The sequence below is a fragment of the Petromyzon marinus genome, unplaced genomic scaffold (genome assembly GCF_048934315.1).
Source record: "Petromyzon marinus isolate PM22_M1 ecotype Great Lakes invasive population unplaced genomic scaffold, UKy_Petmar_22M1.pri1.0 PM_G_Scaffold_42, whole genome shotgun sequence".
NCBI classification, from domain to species: Eukaryota; Metazoa; Chordata; class Hyperoartia; order Petromyzontiformes; family Petromyzontidae; genus Petromyzon; species Petromyzon marinus.
In genome coordinates this window covers 1,626,383-1,640,211 of record NW_027422994.1, presented here as the reverse complement: position 1 = coordinate 1,640,211, position 13,829 = coordinate 1,626,383, and the positions used below count along the sequence as shown (strand labels likewise).

General features: G+C 47.9%; 1 protein-coding gene across 1 annotated transcript; it reads right to left on the bottom strand.

Moving 5' to 3' along the window:
* Positions 1 to 804: 804 nt before the first annotated feature.
* On the bottom strand, positions 805 to 12,242 carry LOC142917117 (uncharacterized). Its single transcript, XM_076061810.1, has 3 exons — positions 12,121 to 12,242; positions 3,229 to 4,404; positions 805 to 816 (listed from the first exon to the last, which is right to left on the bottom strand). The coding sequence occupies exons 1-3, from the start codon at positions 12,169 to 12,171 to the stop codon at positions 805 to 807; spliced, it is 1,239 nt and encodes a 412-aa protein (XP_075917925.1). The 5' UTR covers positions 12,172 to 12,242.
* Between the last annotated feature and the right edge of the window lie 1,587 nt (positions 12,243 to 13,829).

The window sequence follows — 13,829 nt, the reverse complement described above, 5'->3', positions numbered from 1 at the left end:
ATTGCTCGTGTTGCAGTCGAAACGTCGTGAGAATTTTGTTTTATATTTTTATTATTTTATTGTTTCCCTTCTACGTGGTGGTGACTTTACCGAAAGAACCAAGAATATTAATTCCTCGCAGTCACGAAAGCTTTAAATAAAAATTTATTTTTACTTTGTTAACATCTTTCACTTTCGCACGCCGCTAATTTTTTTGCGACAAGAGGTTTCATTACCACAGGTTACACGTGCAGTGGGCCCAAGACGAGGCGAGACGGTTCGCTGGAGGCAACACGTTTATTCAACAAGGGAACCACAACACAGAGGGGTGACGACCCCTCACAGCCGATAACCTCAGGAGGCAGTCCCTCCACACTACGGTGCCCTTACTCTGGTTCTAGCGCTAACCCTACACTGGTTATGTCTGAACCCGACCCTAGCCAGAGTCACTGGGCTCTTCGCTTCAGGGTCTTCAGGGTCTTCAGGGTCTTCAGGGTAGCACTCAGAGACTTCTTCAGAGCTTCAGGTGGACGAGGACCGCCAAACCCGTTCAGGGGTCCGGCTTTTTTCCCCGTTCCAGGGTCTCTCTGCCCCTGGCCAAGCCTTCTGGAACTCTCTAGGGGGCCCTGGAACATCCCCCAGCCCCCCCTCCCCCCCAGCTGGGGTCTGGGGGCCCTGTTCGTCCCACCTGGTCTGTACACCACCCCCTGTTGACGCATGTCCGCTATTACAGGTCAGCTCCCGTGGTAATACGCATACAGCCCAACAATGGCGCTACATCATCCCCCCCCCCCCCCTCTTGTAGCATCCAGGCGTCTGCTACGATCACAGGAATCCCTAGACGCATACACGAATATGCTCAAGGTGCCATGTCATACGTTAGAGCGTATGGATGTCCCCGACTTATTTATTACCTTTACATGTAATCCGACTTGGCCTGAGATAAAACAAAAATAATAACAACTTTCATTCGGCCAGACACCCAGCCGTCGATACGACTTCACAGCCAGGGTGTTCAGACAAAAGCAAGTTAAATTCATCGAGAGCATTCACTGAGAGTCGTGTTTTTTGGAGAAACAAGATGCTGGATGTACTCAACTGAGTGGCAGAAGCGAGGACTTCCACATCATAGGGGTTTCCCCATTTTTTCTGGCAACAAAACTGAAACCTTTAGCGTCCTCTGCTCGAGCATCAATTGGGTCGAGGCTCTCAAGAAAGCCGTCCCTTGGTGTGGACTAATCGGTTTCAAGGACAATGCCACATATTATCATAGTGCGTGTGTTTTGTTTGCATTTTGACTGCAGGTATTGTGGTTAATGCAGTAACATGAATCCTTGTAAAAAGGTTTCAGTTTTGTTGCCAGAAAAAGGGGAAAAAACCCCTATTATTATATTTTGGTACCGCCAAAGGTGGTCTAATGATGTAGATGACTTCCCCACGCTCATATTTTAATCTGGCTGAAAGAATAAAATCATCCAATCCAAATCGATGTTATATCTGCCGAGTTTCCAAATCCAGAGGAAGACCCAAAATCTGTTTGCAGTAGTGACCGCAAATATGATTCATGGACCATGCGGAAACCTTAATGTCAATGCAGCAGCATGTATGAAGGACATAGCAGCAAGAAATATCCGAGACAATTTATTAAAGACACACAAACTGGAGATGATGGATATCCTCGCTATAGAAGGTGAGCTCCAGCAGACGGTGGATACACAGCAAGACTGAAGATTAGAGGCAACACGGAAATCGAAATGGACAACAGGTGGGTTGTTCCCTATTCTCTGCTTCTTTCTAAAATGTTTCAGGCATAGATGTGTTGACCACGCTCCACCTGGTGTGTGTGTGTCAGTGTGTGTGTCAGTGTGTGTGTCAGTGTGTGTGTGTGTGTGAGTGTGTGAGTGTGTGTGTGTCAGTGTGTGTGTCAGTGTGTGTGTCAGTGTGTGTAGGTGCTCGCTAACAGCACTTGCCCCTACAGTCTGTTAAGGCTATACGGGGGATCTTTGTTTTTTGCTTTGTCAGTGTGTGTGTGTCAGTGTGTGTCTGAGTGTGTGTGTGTTAGTGTATGTGTCAGTGTGTGTGTGTCAGTGTGTCAGTGTGTGTCTGAGTGACTGATTGTCTGAGTGAGTGACTGAGTGACTGTCTGAGTGAGTGATTGAGTGTCTGAGTACGTGTCTGAGTGACTGAGTGTCTGAGTGAGTGACTGAGTGAGTGTCTGAGTGAGTGACTGAGTGAGTGACTGTCTGAGTGTCTGAGTAAGTGTCTGAGTGAGTGACTGAGTGAGTGACTGAGTGAGTGACTGAGTGAGTGTCTAAGTAAGTGTCTGAGTGAGTGAGTGAGTGTCTGAGTGAGTGTCTGAGTGAGTGACTGAGTGAGTGACTGAGTGAGTGTCTGAGTGAGTGACTGAGTGAGTGAGTGACTGAGTGAGCCACTCCCAACGCCCTCACCCGCTGCCCGGTAGTCTCCTCACCCTCCTCCTCTCCACCCTACAACTCACCACCCAGCCCCTCCTCATCACCCTACACCTCACCACCCAGCCCCTCCTCACCACCCTACACCTCACCACCCAGCCCCTCCTCACCACCCTACACCTCACCACCCAGCCCCTCCTCACCACCCTACACCTCTCCACTCAGCCCCTCCTCACCACCCTACATCTCACCACCCAGCCCCTCCTCACCACCCTACACCTCACCACCCAGCCCCTCCTCACCACCCTACATCTCATCTCCTCCTCCTCACCCTGCATCTCCCCTCCAGCTGGGGTATCTCAGCCATGATGTCGTATATCTGCTTGAGAATCCGGCACTCCTCCACCCTCTTGAGACTCGCCACCCTCTCCTCCTCCTCCTCCGCCTCCTCCTCCTCCTCCACCTCGTCGCCCAACTTGTAGTCGCCATCATCGACTGCACTGCGTGATCTCCGTAGTCCCCTCCTCGTCCTCTTCTTCTTCCTCCTCCTCGTCTTCCTCTCCTCCTCCTCGTTCTCCTCCTCCTCGTTGTCCGCCACCTCCCCATCGTCTCGTGCTCTGTCGACGCTCGGCTGCAGGCGGCTGGCGCGAAACTTCAGCAGCAGCCTGCGGACGCCCCCCGTAGACTCCACCACCTCCTCCTCCTCGCCCCTCCGCTCCTTCACCTCGTCACCCTCCACCACCTCCTCGTCCTCGCCCCTCCGCTCCTTCACCTCGTCACCCTCCACCACCTCCTCCTCGTCCCTCCGCTCCTTCACCTCGTCACCCTCCACCACCACCTCCCCCTCCTCCTCCTCCTCCTTGCCCCTCCGCTCCTTCACCTCGTCAACCTCCACCACCTCCCCCTCCTCCTCCTCGCCCCTCCGCTCCTTCGCCTCGTCACCCTCCACCACCTCCTCCGGCGATGAAGACGATGACGACGATGCGTCCGAGAACGACCAACAGCTGGACGACGATGACAACGCTCTCTGCTGCCGGTATTGTTGCTGAATTTGTCTCCGTCGCTGCCGCTGCTTCTCCAGAGCGCAACCCCGGCGCCTCCCGGTGGGCGGTGGTGGCGGCTCAGCCAGCGGCCGCGGCATCAGCGAGCAGAAGTGGAACGTCGCCCCACGCGGGGCCGTCTCCTCCGTCTCCTCCGCCGCCAGCGGCGGCGGAGGAGACGGAGGAGACGGAGGAGCGCGGCAGGTAGAGGAGCCCGGGCAGGGATCGGGATTCGGTCCCGCCGGGCAATCCGCCGCCGCCGCCTCCCGCCGCTTGCTTAGCGGCGACCGCCCGGCCAAAACCTCCTCCTCCTCTTCCTCCTCCGCCTTCATCGCCGCCTCGGCCTCCTCTTCCCCTCCTCCTCCTCTCGCTCCTCCTCCTCCTCCGCCCCTCCTGCTGCTCGCCCTCCTGCCCACGCCCTGCCACCAAAAGTCGAAGTGTCTCTTCCACGCCGCACGCGGTCCAAACGCGGCCTCCCTGCGTCTCTCCGCCTCCTCCTCCTCCGCCTCCTCCTCGCCCGCTGCCTCGTCAGCGCCAAGCGCCGGCCCCGACTCTCCGCCGCCGTCTCCGCGCTCCGGGGCGACCCTCGGGCCGATTCCCGGCGTCGGCGTCGTCCGGGCGCCGCCGCTGCCGCCGCCGCCGCCACGGGAGCTCTCCTGGGGGGGCGCCGCCGCCGCCGGAGTCTCCCGGCAGCGGCGCCCCCCCTCGAGAGCCCGGAATGTCATGGGGCGACGAAGATGACGGTCGCGGCGGGGAGGCCCCGGCGCGGGCCCCGGCCCCCTGGCGTCGTCATCGTGGAGCGGGCGAGCGACCTTGAAGGGCGCCGCGTGGGACTCGGCTCCTCCTCCTCCGGCGTCGTCCGCGGAGCGCTTGGGCACCCGGATGGGCCAGGAGGAGCGAGCCCTCGCGGAGGGGGCGGCCGTGGCCATGGCCGGGGCCGGGGCCCGGGCCGGGGGAGGCCGTCTGGGAGGCCACTGGTGAGGGGGGAGGGCCGGAGGAGAGGGAGGAGACGCGGGATCAGATTCCAGCATTCAGCACGCAAACGTCCTGGTAGTGGTGGTGGTATTGGTGGTAGCGGTGGTGGTCAGTGATTGTAGTGATGTTGGTAATGGTGGTGGTGATGGTAGTGATTGTAGTGTACGGTAGTAGTGGTGGTGGTGGTATTGGTGGTAGTGATGGTAGTGTATGGTAGTAGTGGTGGTGGTGGTGGTGGAAGTGGCGGTAGAAGTGGTGGTGGTGATGGTGCTAGTGGCGGTGGTAGTAGTGGTGGTGTAATGGTGGTGGTAGTGTTGCTGGTAGTAGTGGTGGTAATGGTGGTGGTGGTGGTAGTGATGGTAGTGTATGGTAGTAGTGGTGGTAATGGTGGAAGTGGTGGAAGTGGTGGTGGTGCTAGTGGTGGTGGTAGTAGTGGTGGTGTAATGGTGGTGGTAGTGTTGGTGGTAGTAGTGGTGGTAATGGTGGTGGTGTCCGGCAAAACAACCCCCTACCTCCTTGTGGTGCCGGACGGGCAATGCTGCCGTGGGCAGTGCCGGGGGGGAGGGCCAATTCGGATTGGCCTTTCCCCTCATGGCGTTTGTAACCACCACAGTGGCTAAGTGGGAGCTCTGGACAGGTGTGAAGGGCTGGAAACCCCTCCACCTCCAATTAATTACCACTAAACCACGACCACAACATTTTATAAATAAGCTTGTGCCGGAGGCCCCGGGGGGACAGGCGTCTATGACGTCTCCTGACCAAACCCCATTTGGCGGAGCCAGGAGACTGAATCCTTCCTCTCGGGGCTCCTCCAAAAACAACAAAAAAAACACTACGTGTGGCCACGTGGAATGTTCGAATGCTCACTGCGGAGGAGAGGCTGCCACTCCTCTGTCAAGAGCTGGACCGGTACCGCCTGGATCTCTGTGGTAATAAGGAGGTCCTGTGGACCGGCTCTGGCTCCTGCCACCATGAGGGGTGGACAGTCCTCTATACGGGGCAGGAGACTGCCAAACAACAGGGTGTGGCTCTTTTTCTGAATAAAAGAATGAAGGGCTGTGGGAGCGTGGTGATGAGGTGTGGGAAGCTGTAAGCTCCAGGCTACTTTGGGCTCGCCTTCCCATCAACCACAGGCGAGGAGTGGTGGTCATGGTAACTTATGCCCCCACCAAAGACGAACATCCGTGGAGGGATGCAAGCAAGGCCAATGAGTCAAATGCCTTCTATGACCTCCTGTCACAGGTGCTGGCTAAAGTGGCCCCTCGGGATAGTCATCTTGTTGGGTGACTTCAATGCCCAAGTTAGTCATGATGCTGGCACCTGGTCTGGAGTAATTGGAAGGCATCGGGCAGATCAGCTCAATAACAACGGCAGGAGGCTGCTAAATTTTTGTGCAGCCCATGGGCTTGTAATTACCAACACACTGTTCCGGCATCGGAGCATCCACACCACATCATGGATGCATGCCGGGTCCAAGCAAGAACATCTGCTGGACTACATAGTGACTGAACAGCGAATGCGAGCCCATGTCCTTGACACCAGGACCGACCGCGGAGCTGATCTGCCCACTGACCATCGACTTGTCATCTGTAAGATGCACCTGCAATTCTTCCACTCCGGTGGTGGGTGTACACCCAGGACCCCATTCAAACCCTTAGTGGCATGGTCTCAGCTAGCTGATGAAAGTTACAAACGAGAATTTCATCATCGCTTGCGGCTGGGATTGGCATCGTCTCCCACTCCTCTTGATGTCGAGGGGAAATGGGCGAGGTTTAGGACTGTAGCTCATGTAGTTGCAATGGCTGCTTTGGGTACACGGTCCAGACCTCCCCAGAGACCCTGGCTGACAAGAGGAGGTGTTCAAGCTGGCTGAGAAAAATCGACAGGCCCACTCTCATTGGCTACAGCGTCCCACGTCGGAGAATGAGGCTTACCGCAGCCTTCGCTCGGAGGTTCGGGGAGCCGTGAGGCGCTGCAAGGATGGGTGGTGGTCGCGGGTTGCTGAGGAGATGGAGTCTGCCTCAGTGGCCCGCGATCACAAATCTCTATTTAACTCCATCAAAAAAGTAACCTGCAGCGCCACACCTATTACCGTCATTAGGGGAAAGAACGGTGATCCAATATCCGACCCCGAGGAACAGGTTTGCAGATTTTCTGAGCATTCCTGAGGTCCTAGTAAAGGGGAAATCCCTCAGCCAGGAAAACGTGGGACAAAGTGGGGATGACCCTGCTGAGGTTGCGGTGCCTCAAATATTGGAGGAAGTCACCCACTGTGATTGGCTGGCTGAGGTGCCATCCGTTGACGACAGCAAGTTGGCACAGTAGGGGGCACAGGTGGTGCATCAGCCAGTCGTCTCAGTCAGTCGACCCGTGGCACCTGGGTCTGCCCCGTGACCTCCTGCCAGCGGGCGTTCGACATTTCACGTGGCCTCAAGGTGCACATGGCCTGGCACAAGTGTCGTGGTGACGTCACCGCCACTTGGTGGCGAACTGCGGTTGTTGTTGTTGACAGTGGAGCTGCTGGTAGTATATTTGGAGTGTGAGTGTCTCTCGCCTCGTGGTCACGTGGATTTGTTTCTGGTTCCTCCGGTTTCCCCCCCTCCAGATTTAGAATTAACATCACGCATTTAAAATATTTAACTGCAATACATTTCCACACGATGAAGTCACTTTGTGTTGAGCTTTCATTTGTGATGGGCAGGTCGCTTGTGACATTAAAGACTATCAGTACACAGTACACATTAAAGACTATCAGTACACTCACCATACTTAATAACCATTACTACAGTCTACATTATAGACTGTCAGTACACTCACCATACTTAATAACCATTACTACAGTCTACATTATAGACTGCCAGTACACTCACCATACTTAATAACCATTACAACAGTCTACATTATAGACTGTCAGTACACTCATTCAGCTTAATAACCATTACTACAGTCTACATTATAGGCTGTCAGTACACTCACCATACTTAATAACCAGGCTACAGTCTACATTATAGACTGTCAGTACACTCACCATACTAATAACCAGGCTACAGTCTACATTATAGACTGCCAGTACACTCACCATACTTAATAACCATTACTACAGTCTACATTATAGACTGTCAGTACACTCACCATACTTAATAACCATTACTACAGTCTACATTATAGACTGCCAGTACACTCACCATACTTAATAACCATTACAACAGTCTACATTATAGACTGTCAGTACACTCATTCAGCTTAATAACCATTACTACAGTCTACATTATAGGCTGTCAGTACACTCACCATACTTAATAACCAGGCTACAGTCTACATTATAGACTGTCAGTACACTCACCATACTAATAACCAGGCTACAGTCTACATTATAGACTGCCAGTACACTCACCATACTTAATAACCATTACTACAGTCTACATTATAGACTGTCAGTACACTCATTCAGCTTAATAACCATTACTACAGTCTACATTATAGACTGTCAGTACACTCACCATACTTAATAACCAGGCTACAGTCTACATTATAGACTGTCAGTACAGTCACCATACTTAATAACCATTACTACAGTCTACATTATAGACTGTCAGTACACTCACCCAGCTGAATAACCAGGCTACAGTCTACATTCTAGACTGTCAGTACACTCACCATACTTAATAACCATTACTACAGTCTACATTGTAGACTGTCAGTACACTCACCATACTTAATAACTATTACTACAGTCTACATTATAGACTGTCAGTACACTCACCATTCTTAATAACCAGGCTACAGTCTACATGATAGACTGTCAGTACACTCACCCATTTAAATAACCAGGCTACAGTCTACATTATAGACTGTCAGTACACTCACTCAGGTTAATAACCATTACTACAGTCTACATTATAGACTGTAAGTAAACTCACCATACTTAATAACCATTACTAGTCTACATTATAGACTGTCAGTACACTCACCCAGCTGAATAACCAGGCTACAGTCTACATTATAGACTGTCAGTACACTCACTCAGGTTAATAACCATTACTACAGTCTACATTATAGACTGTAAGTAAACTCACCATACTTAATAACCATTACTAGTCTACATTATAGACTGTCAGTACACTCACCATAATAAATAACCATTACTACAGTCTACATTATAGACTGTCAGTACACTCACCCAGCTGAATAACCAGGCTACAGTCTACATTATAGACTGTCAGTACACTCACTCAGGTTAATAACCATTACTAGTCTACATTATAGACTGTAAGTAAACTCACCATACTTAATAACCATTACTAGTCTACATTATAGACTGTCAGTACACTCACCATAATAAATAACCATTACTACAGTCTACATTATAGACTGTCAGTACACTCAGCTTAATAACCAGGCTACAGTCTACATTATAGACTGTCAGTAAACTCACCATACTTAATAACCAGGCTACAGTCTACATTATAGACTGTCAGTACACTCACCATACTTAATAACCATTACTACAGCCTACATTATAGACTGTCAGTACACTCACTCAGCTTAATAACCATTACTACAGTCTACATTATAGACTGTCAGTACACTCACCATACTTAATAACCAGGCTACAGTCTACATTATAGACTGTCAGTACACTCACCATACTTAATAACCATTACTACAGTCTACATTATAGACTGTCAGTACACTCACCCAGCTGAATAACCAGGCTACAGTCTACATTCTAGACTGTCAGTACACTCACCATACTTAATAACCATTACTACAGTCTACATTATAGACTGTCAGTACACTCACCATACTTAATAACCAGGCTACAGTCTACATTATAGACTGTCAGTACACTCACCCAGCTGAATAACCAGGCTACAGTCTACATTATAGACTGTCAGTACACTCACTCAGCTTAATAACCATTACTACAGTCTACATTATAGACTGTCAGTACACTCACTCAGGTTAATAACCATTACTAGTCTACATTATAGACTGTCAGTACACTCACCAAGGTTAAGAACCAGGCTACAGTCTACATTATAGACTGTCAGTACACTCACTCAGGTTAATAACCATTACTACAGTCTACATTATAGACTGTCAGTAAACTCACCATACTTAATAACCATTACTACAGTCTACATTATAGACTGTCAGTACACTCACCATAATAAATAACCATTACTACAGTCTACATTATAGACTGTCAGTACACTCACCAAGGTTAAGAACCAGGCTACAGTCTACATTATAGACTGTCAGTACACTCACTCAGCTTAATAACCATTACTACAGTCTACATTATAGACTGTCAGTACACTCACCATACTTAATAACCATTACTACAGTCTACATTATAGACTGTCAGTACACTCACCATACTTAATAACCATTACTACAGTCTACATTATAGACTGTCAGTACACTCACCATACTTAATAACCATTACTACAGTCTACATTATAGACTGTCAGTACACTCACCATACTTAATAACCATTACTACAGTCTACATTATAGACTGTCAGTACACTCACCATACTTAATAACCATTACTACAGTCTACATTATAGACTGTCAGTAAACTCACTCAGGTTAATAACCATTACTACAGTCTACATTATAGACTGTCAGTACACTCACCATACTTAACCATTACTACAGTCTACATTATAGACTGTCAGTACACTCACCATACTTAATAACCATTACTACAGTCTACATTATAGACTGTCAGTACACTCACCATACTTAATAACCATTACTACAGTCTACATTATAGACTGTCAGTAAACTCACTCACCATACTTAACCATTACTACAGTCTACATTATAGACTGTCAGTACACTCACCATACTTAATAACCATTACTACAGTCTACATTATAGACTGTCAGTACACTCACCATACTTAATAACCAGGCTACAGTTTACATTATAGACTGTCATTACACTCACCATACTTAATAACCAGGCTACAGTCTACATTATAGACTCTCAGTACACTCACCATACTTAATAACCATTACTACAGTCTACATTATAAACTGTCAGTACACTCACCATACTTAATAACCATTACTACAGTCTACATTATAGACTGTCAGTACACTCACCATACTTAATAACCATTACTACAGTCTACATTATAGACTGTCAGTAAACTCACTCACCATACTTAACCATTACTACAGTCTACATTATAAACTGTCAGTACACTCACCATACTTAATAATCATTACTACAGTCTACATTATAGACTGTCAGTACACTCACCATACTTAATAACCAGGCTACAGTTTACATTATAGACTGTCATTACACTCACCATACTTAATAACCAGGCTACAGTCTACATTATAGACTCTCAGTACACTCACCATACTTAATAACCATTACTACAGTCTACATTATAAACTGTCAGTACACTCACTCAGCTTAATAACCATTACTACAGTCTACATTATAGACTGTCAGTACACTCACCATACTTAATAACCAGGCTACAGTCTACATTATAGACTGTTAGTACACTCACCATACTTAATAACCATTACCACAGTCTACATTATAGACTGTCAGTACACTCACCATACTTAATAACCATTACTACAGTCTACATTATAGACTGTCAGTACACTCACCATACTTAATAACCAGGCTACAGTCTACATTATAGACTGTCAGTACACTCACCATACTTAATAACCATTACTACAGTCTACATTATAGACTGTCAGTACACTCACCATACTTAATAACCATTACTACAGTCTACATTATAGACTGTCAGTACACTCACCATACTTAATAACCATTACTACAGTCTACATTATAGACTGTCAGTACACTCTGGTTAATAACCATTACTACAGTCTACATTCGTGTAGGAACAACCACAAAGCACACAGATGTAGTTTTATATCACTCCCATTGTTTCCCTCCACGATGTCTCCTTTAAGCAATAAATTACTCGCGGGGTGTAAAGAAAACAGTCATCTCGACGAATACTGGCACATCTTATGCCCCTCACGAGGTAAACTATTCACAAATTAAATCGTTTGTATTTTGTCAATGACCATAGCCTCAGCACTGCCCCATAGACTCAGCACTGTCCCATAGACTCAACACTGTGCCATAGACTCAGCACTGTCCCATAGACTCAACACTGCCCCATAGACTCAACACTGCCCCATAGACTCAACACTGCCCCATAGACTCAGCACTGCCCCATAGACTCAGCACTGTCCATAGACTCAACACTGCACCATAGACTCAGCACTGCCCCATAGACTCAGCACTGTCCCATAGACTCAGCACTGCCCCATAGACTCAGCACTGCCCCATAGACTCAGCACTGCCCCATAGACTCAGCACTGCACCATAGACTCAACACTGCCCCATAGACTCAGCACTGCCCATAGACTCAACACTGCCCCATAGACTCAACACTGCACCATAGACTCAGCACTGCCCCATAGACTCAGCACTGCCCATAGACTCAACACTGCCCCATAGACTCAACACTGCACCATAGACTCAACACTGCCCCATAGACTCAGCACTGCCCCATAGACTCAGCACTGCCCATAGACTCAACACTGCCCCATAGATTCAGCACCGCCCCATAGACCCAACACTGCCCATAAATTCAACAGTGCATATTTAAACTATCTGCGAATCACGGGCTGGACATTTGAGGCCACTTTTTACCTCACGTTTTCCCTCACGAGAGGCGATCTCGCACCCCTGGGGGGTCGTCATCGTCGTTAATTTCTGCTCCGAAATAAAAAAAATTCAAATCCGCACCTCACGACTCTCAAAATGGCGCCTGGCCGAGGAGGAGCCTCAAAAATTTTGCGGGAAAAAAAAATCCCGCGTCACGTGGCTAGGGAGGAACCAAATCTGATTGGCTCCAAGTCGCCGCTTGGACCAATCAGAGAGCTCCAAGCACCTCGCCTCACAGCAGCTCCGCTCCTGCACTGACAGATCACTGCAGAAGGTCTCTCGTCTGTAGTTGAATAGTGTAATAGTGTGTGTATCTGTGTGTATGTGTGTGTATGTGTGTCTCTGTGTGTGTGTATCTGTGTGTGTATCTGTGTGTGTGTATGTATGTATGTCAATGACTTGGCCACTGAACTGGATAATTCCAGGGTAAATCTTTTTGCAGATGACACGATACTGATTACTGCTGGCCGCTCTCCGGATGACGTGATTGCTAAGCTCCAGGGTGATTTCAACAAACTACAACATCAGCTAGTTTCTCTTAAACTAGTCCTGAATACCTCCAAAACCAAGGTGCTATGCTTCTCTCCGGGACTAAAGCAGGAAGTTATTTTTCCCCAATTACATTCCTTGAATAATTATCAAATAGAGCATGTTAATATCTATAAGTATCTTGGGGTCATCCTGGATTCAAAACTTAGTTTTGAAGATCACATTGATTATATTGGTAAAAAGACACAAATAAAAATTGGTTTTCTGTATCGACACAAGCACTGCTTCCCCCCAATGTTCCGTTTGGAATTGATAAAAGCTACCATACTGCCTCTACTTGACTACTGTGACATCGTGTATAAATCAGCCCAAAGTACTGTACTGAAGAAGCTTGATTCCATCTATCACTCGGCCTTAAGATTTACATTGAACTGCCCATATAGGACTCACCACTGTGATCTCTACATTGGGTCAAACTTAACATCTCTTAATGTTCGACAGCTTGTGCACCAGATCTTATTTATTCACGATGTACTTACAAAAAAATCTGCAGACTACCTACTGGATCTCCTCTCTGTTTCAAAGAACAAATTTGACCTCAGGTCTTCGCTCATTTACCAGCTTCACATTCCCTATTGCCGTGCAAAAACCGGAGGAAGGGCCTTTGCTATTGATGCCCCCAGGGTCTGGAATGCTATTGCCAATAAACTGCCACTTGAATCACTACCTATGAGATCAAAACTGCTCTAGAGGAGTTGTACACCCCTAGCTGCCACTGCTATTCAGTGGCCTAAAATATGGCTCTAGATTTTGGTGTTATAATTTATTTATGTAGTTTATTGTTAAAAATTCGGTCACAGTCCCTATGATCACTGTTACATTGCATGTATGGCTTTTATTTTGGTGATTTCGAAAACGTTTTTTTTGGCCATGTTTTTGTTTATTGTAGTACGGAATTAGACTGATGTCCTTAATCTTAGTTGTCTTGTGGTTGTTGTTGTTATTTTGACTTGCATCCCACTGGAATTTTTTGCACACAGCGTTGGTGTACGGTGCTATTTCAGGAATATTTTTTTATGTTTTTTTCCCTGGATTTTCTGTTTGCACAGTCACATAATCACTTTAAGATGTTTTCTTGTTCATGTTTTTTTGTTTGTTGTGGTTGCACCCGATTCAAGAGCCGAATGGCTCACAGGGCTATACCA

Coding starts and splice junctions, on each gene's coding strand:
- LOC142917117 (XM_076061810.1), bottom strand. CDS start 12,171: ATGACGACCCCCCAGGGGTGCGAGATCGCCTCTCGTGAGGGAAAACGT. Junction 4,405..12,120: donor CTCGTGAGGGAAAACGTGAG/GTAAAAAGTGGC, acceptor CCCCCTCACCAG/TGGCCTCCCAGACGGCCTCC.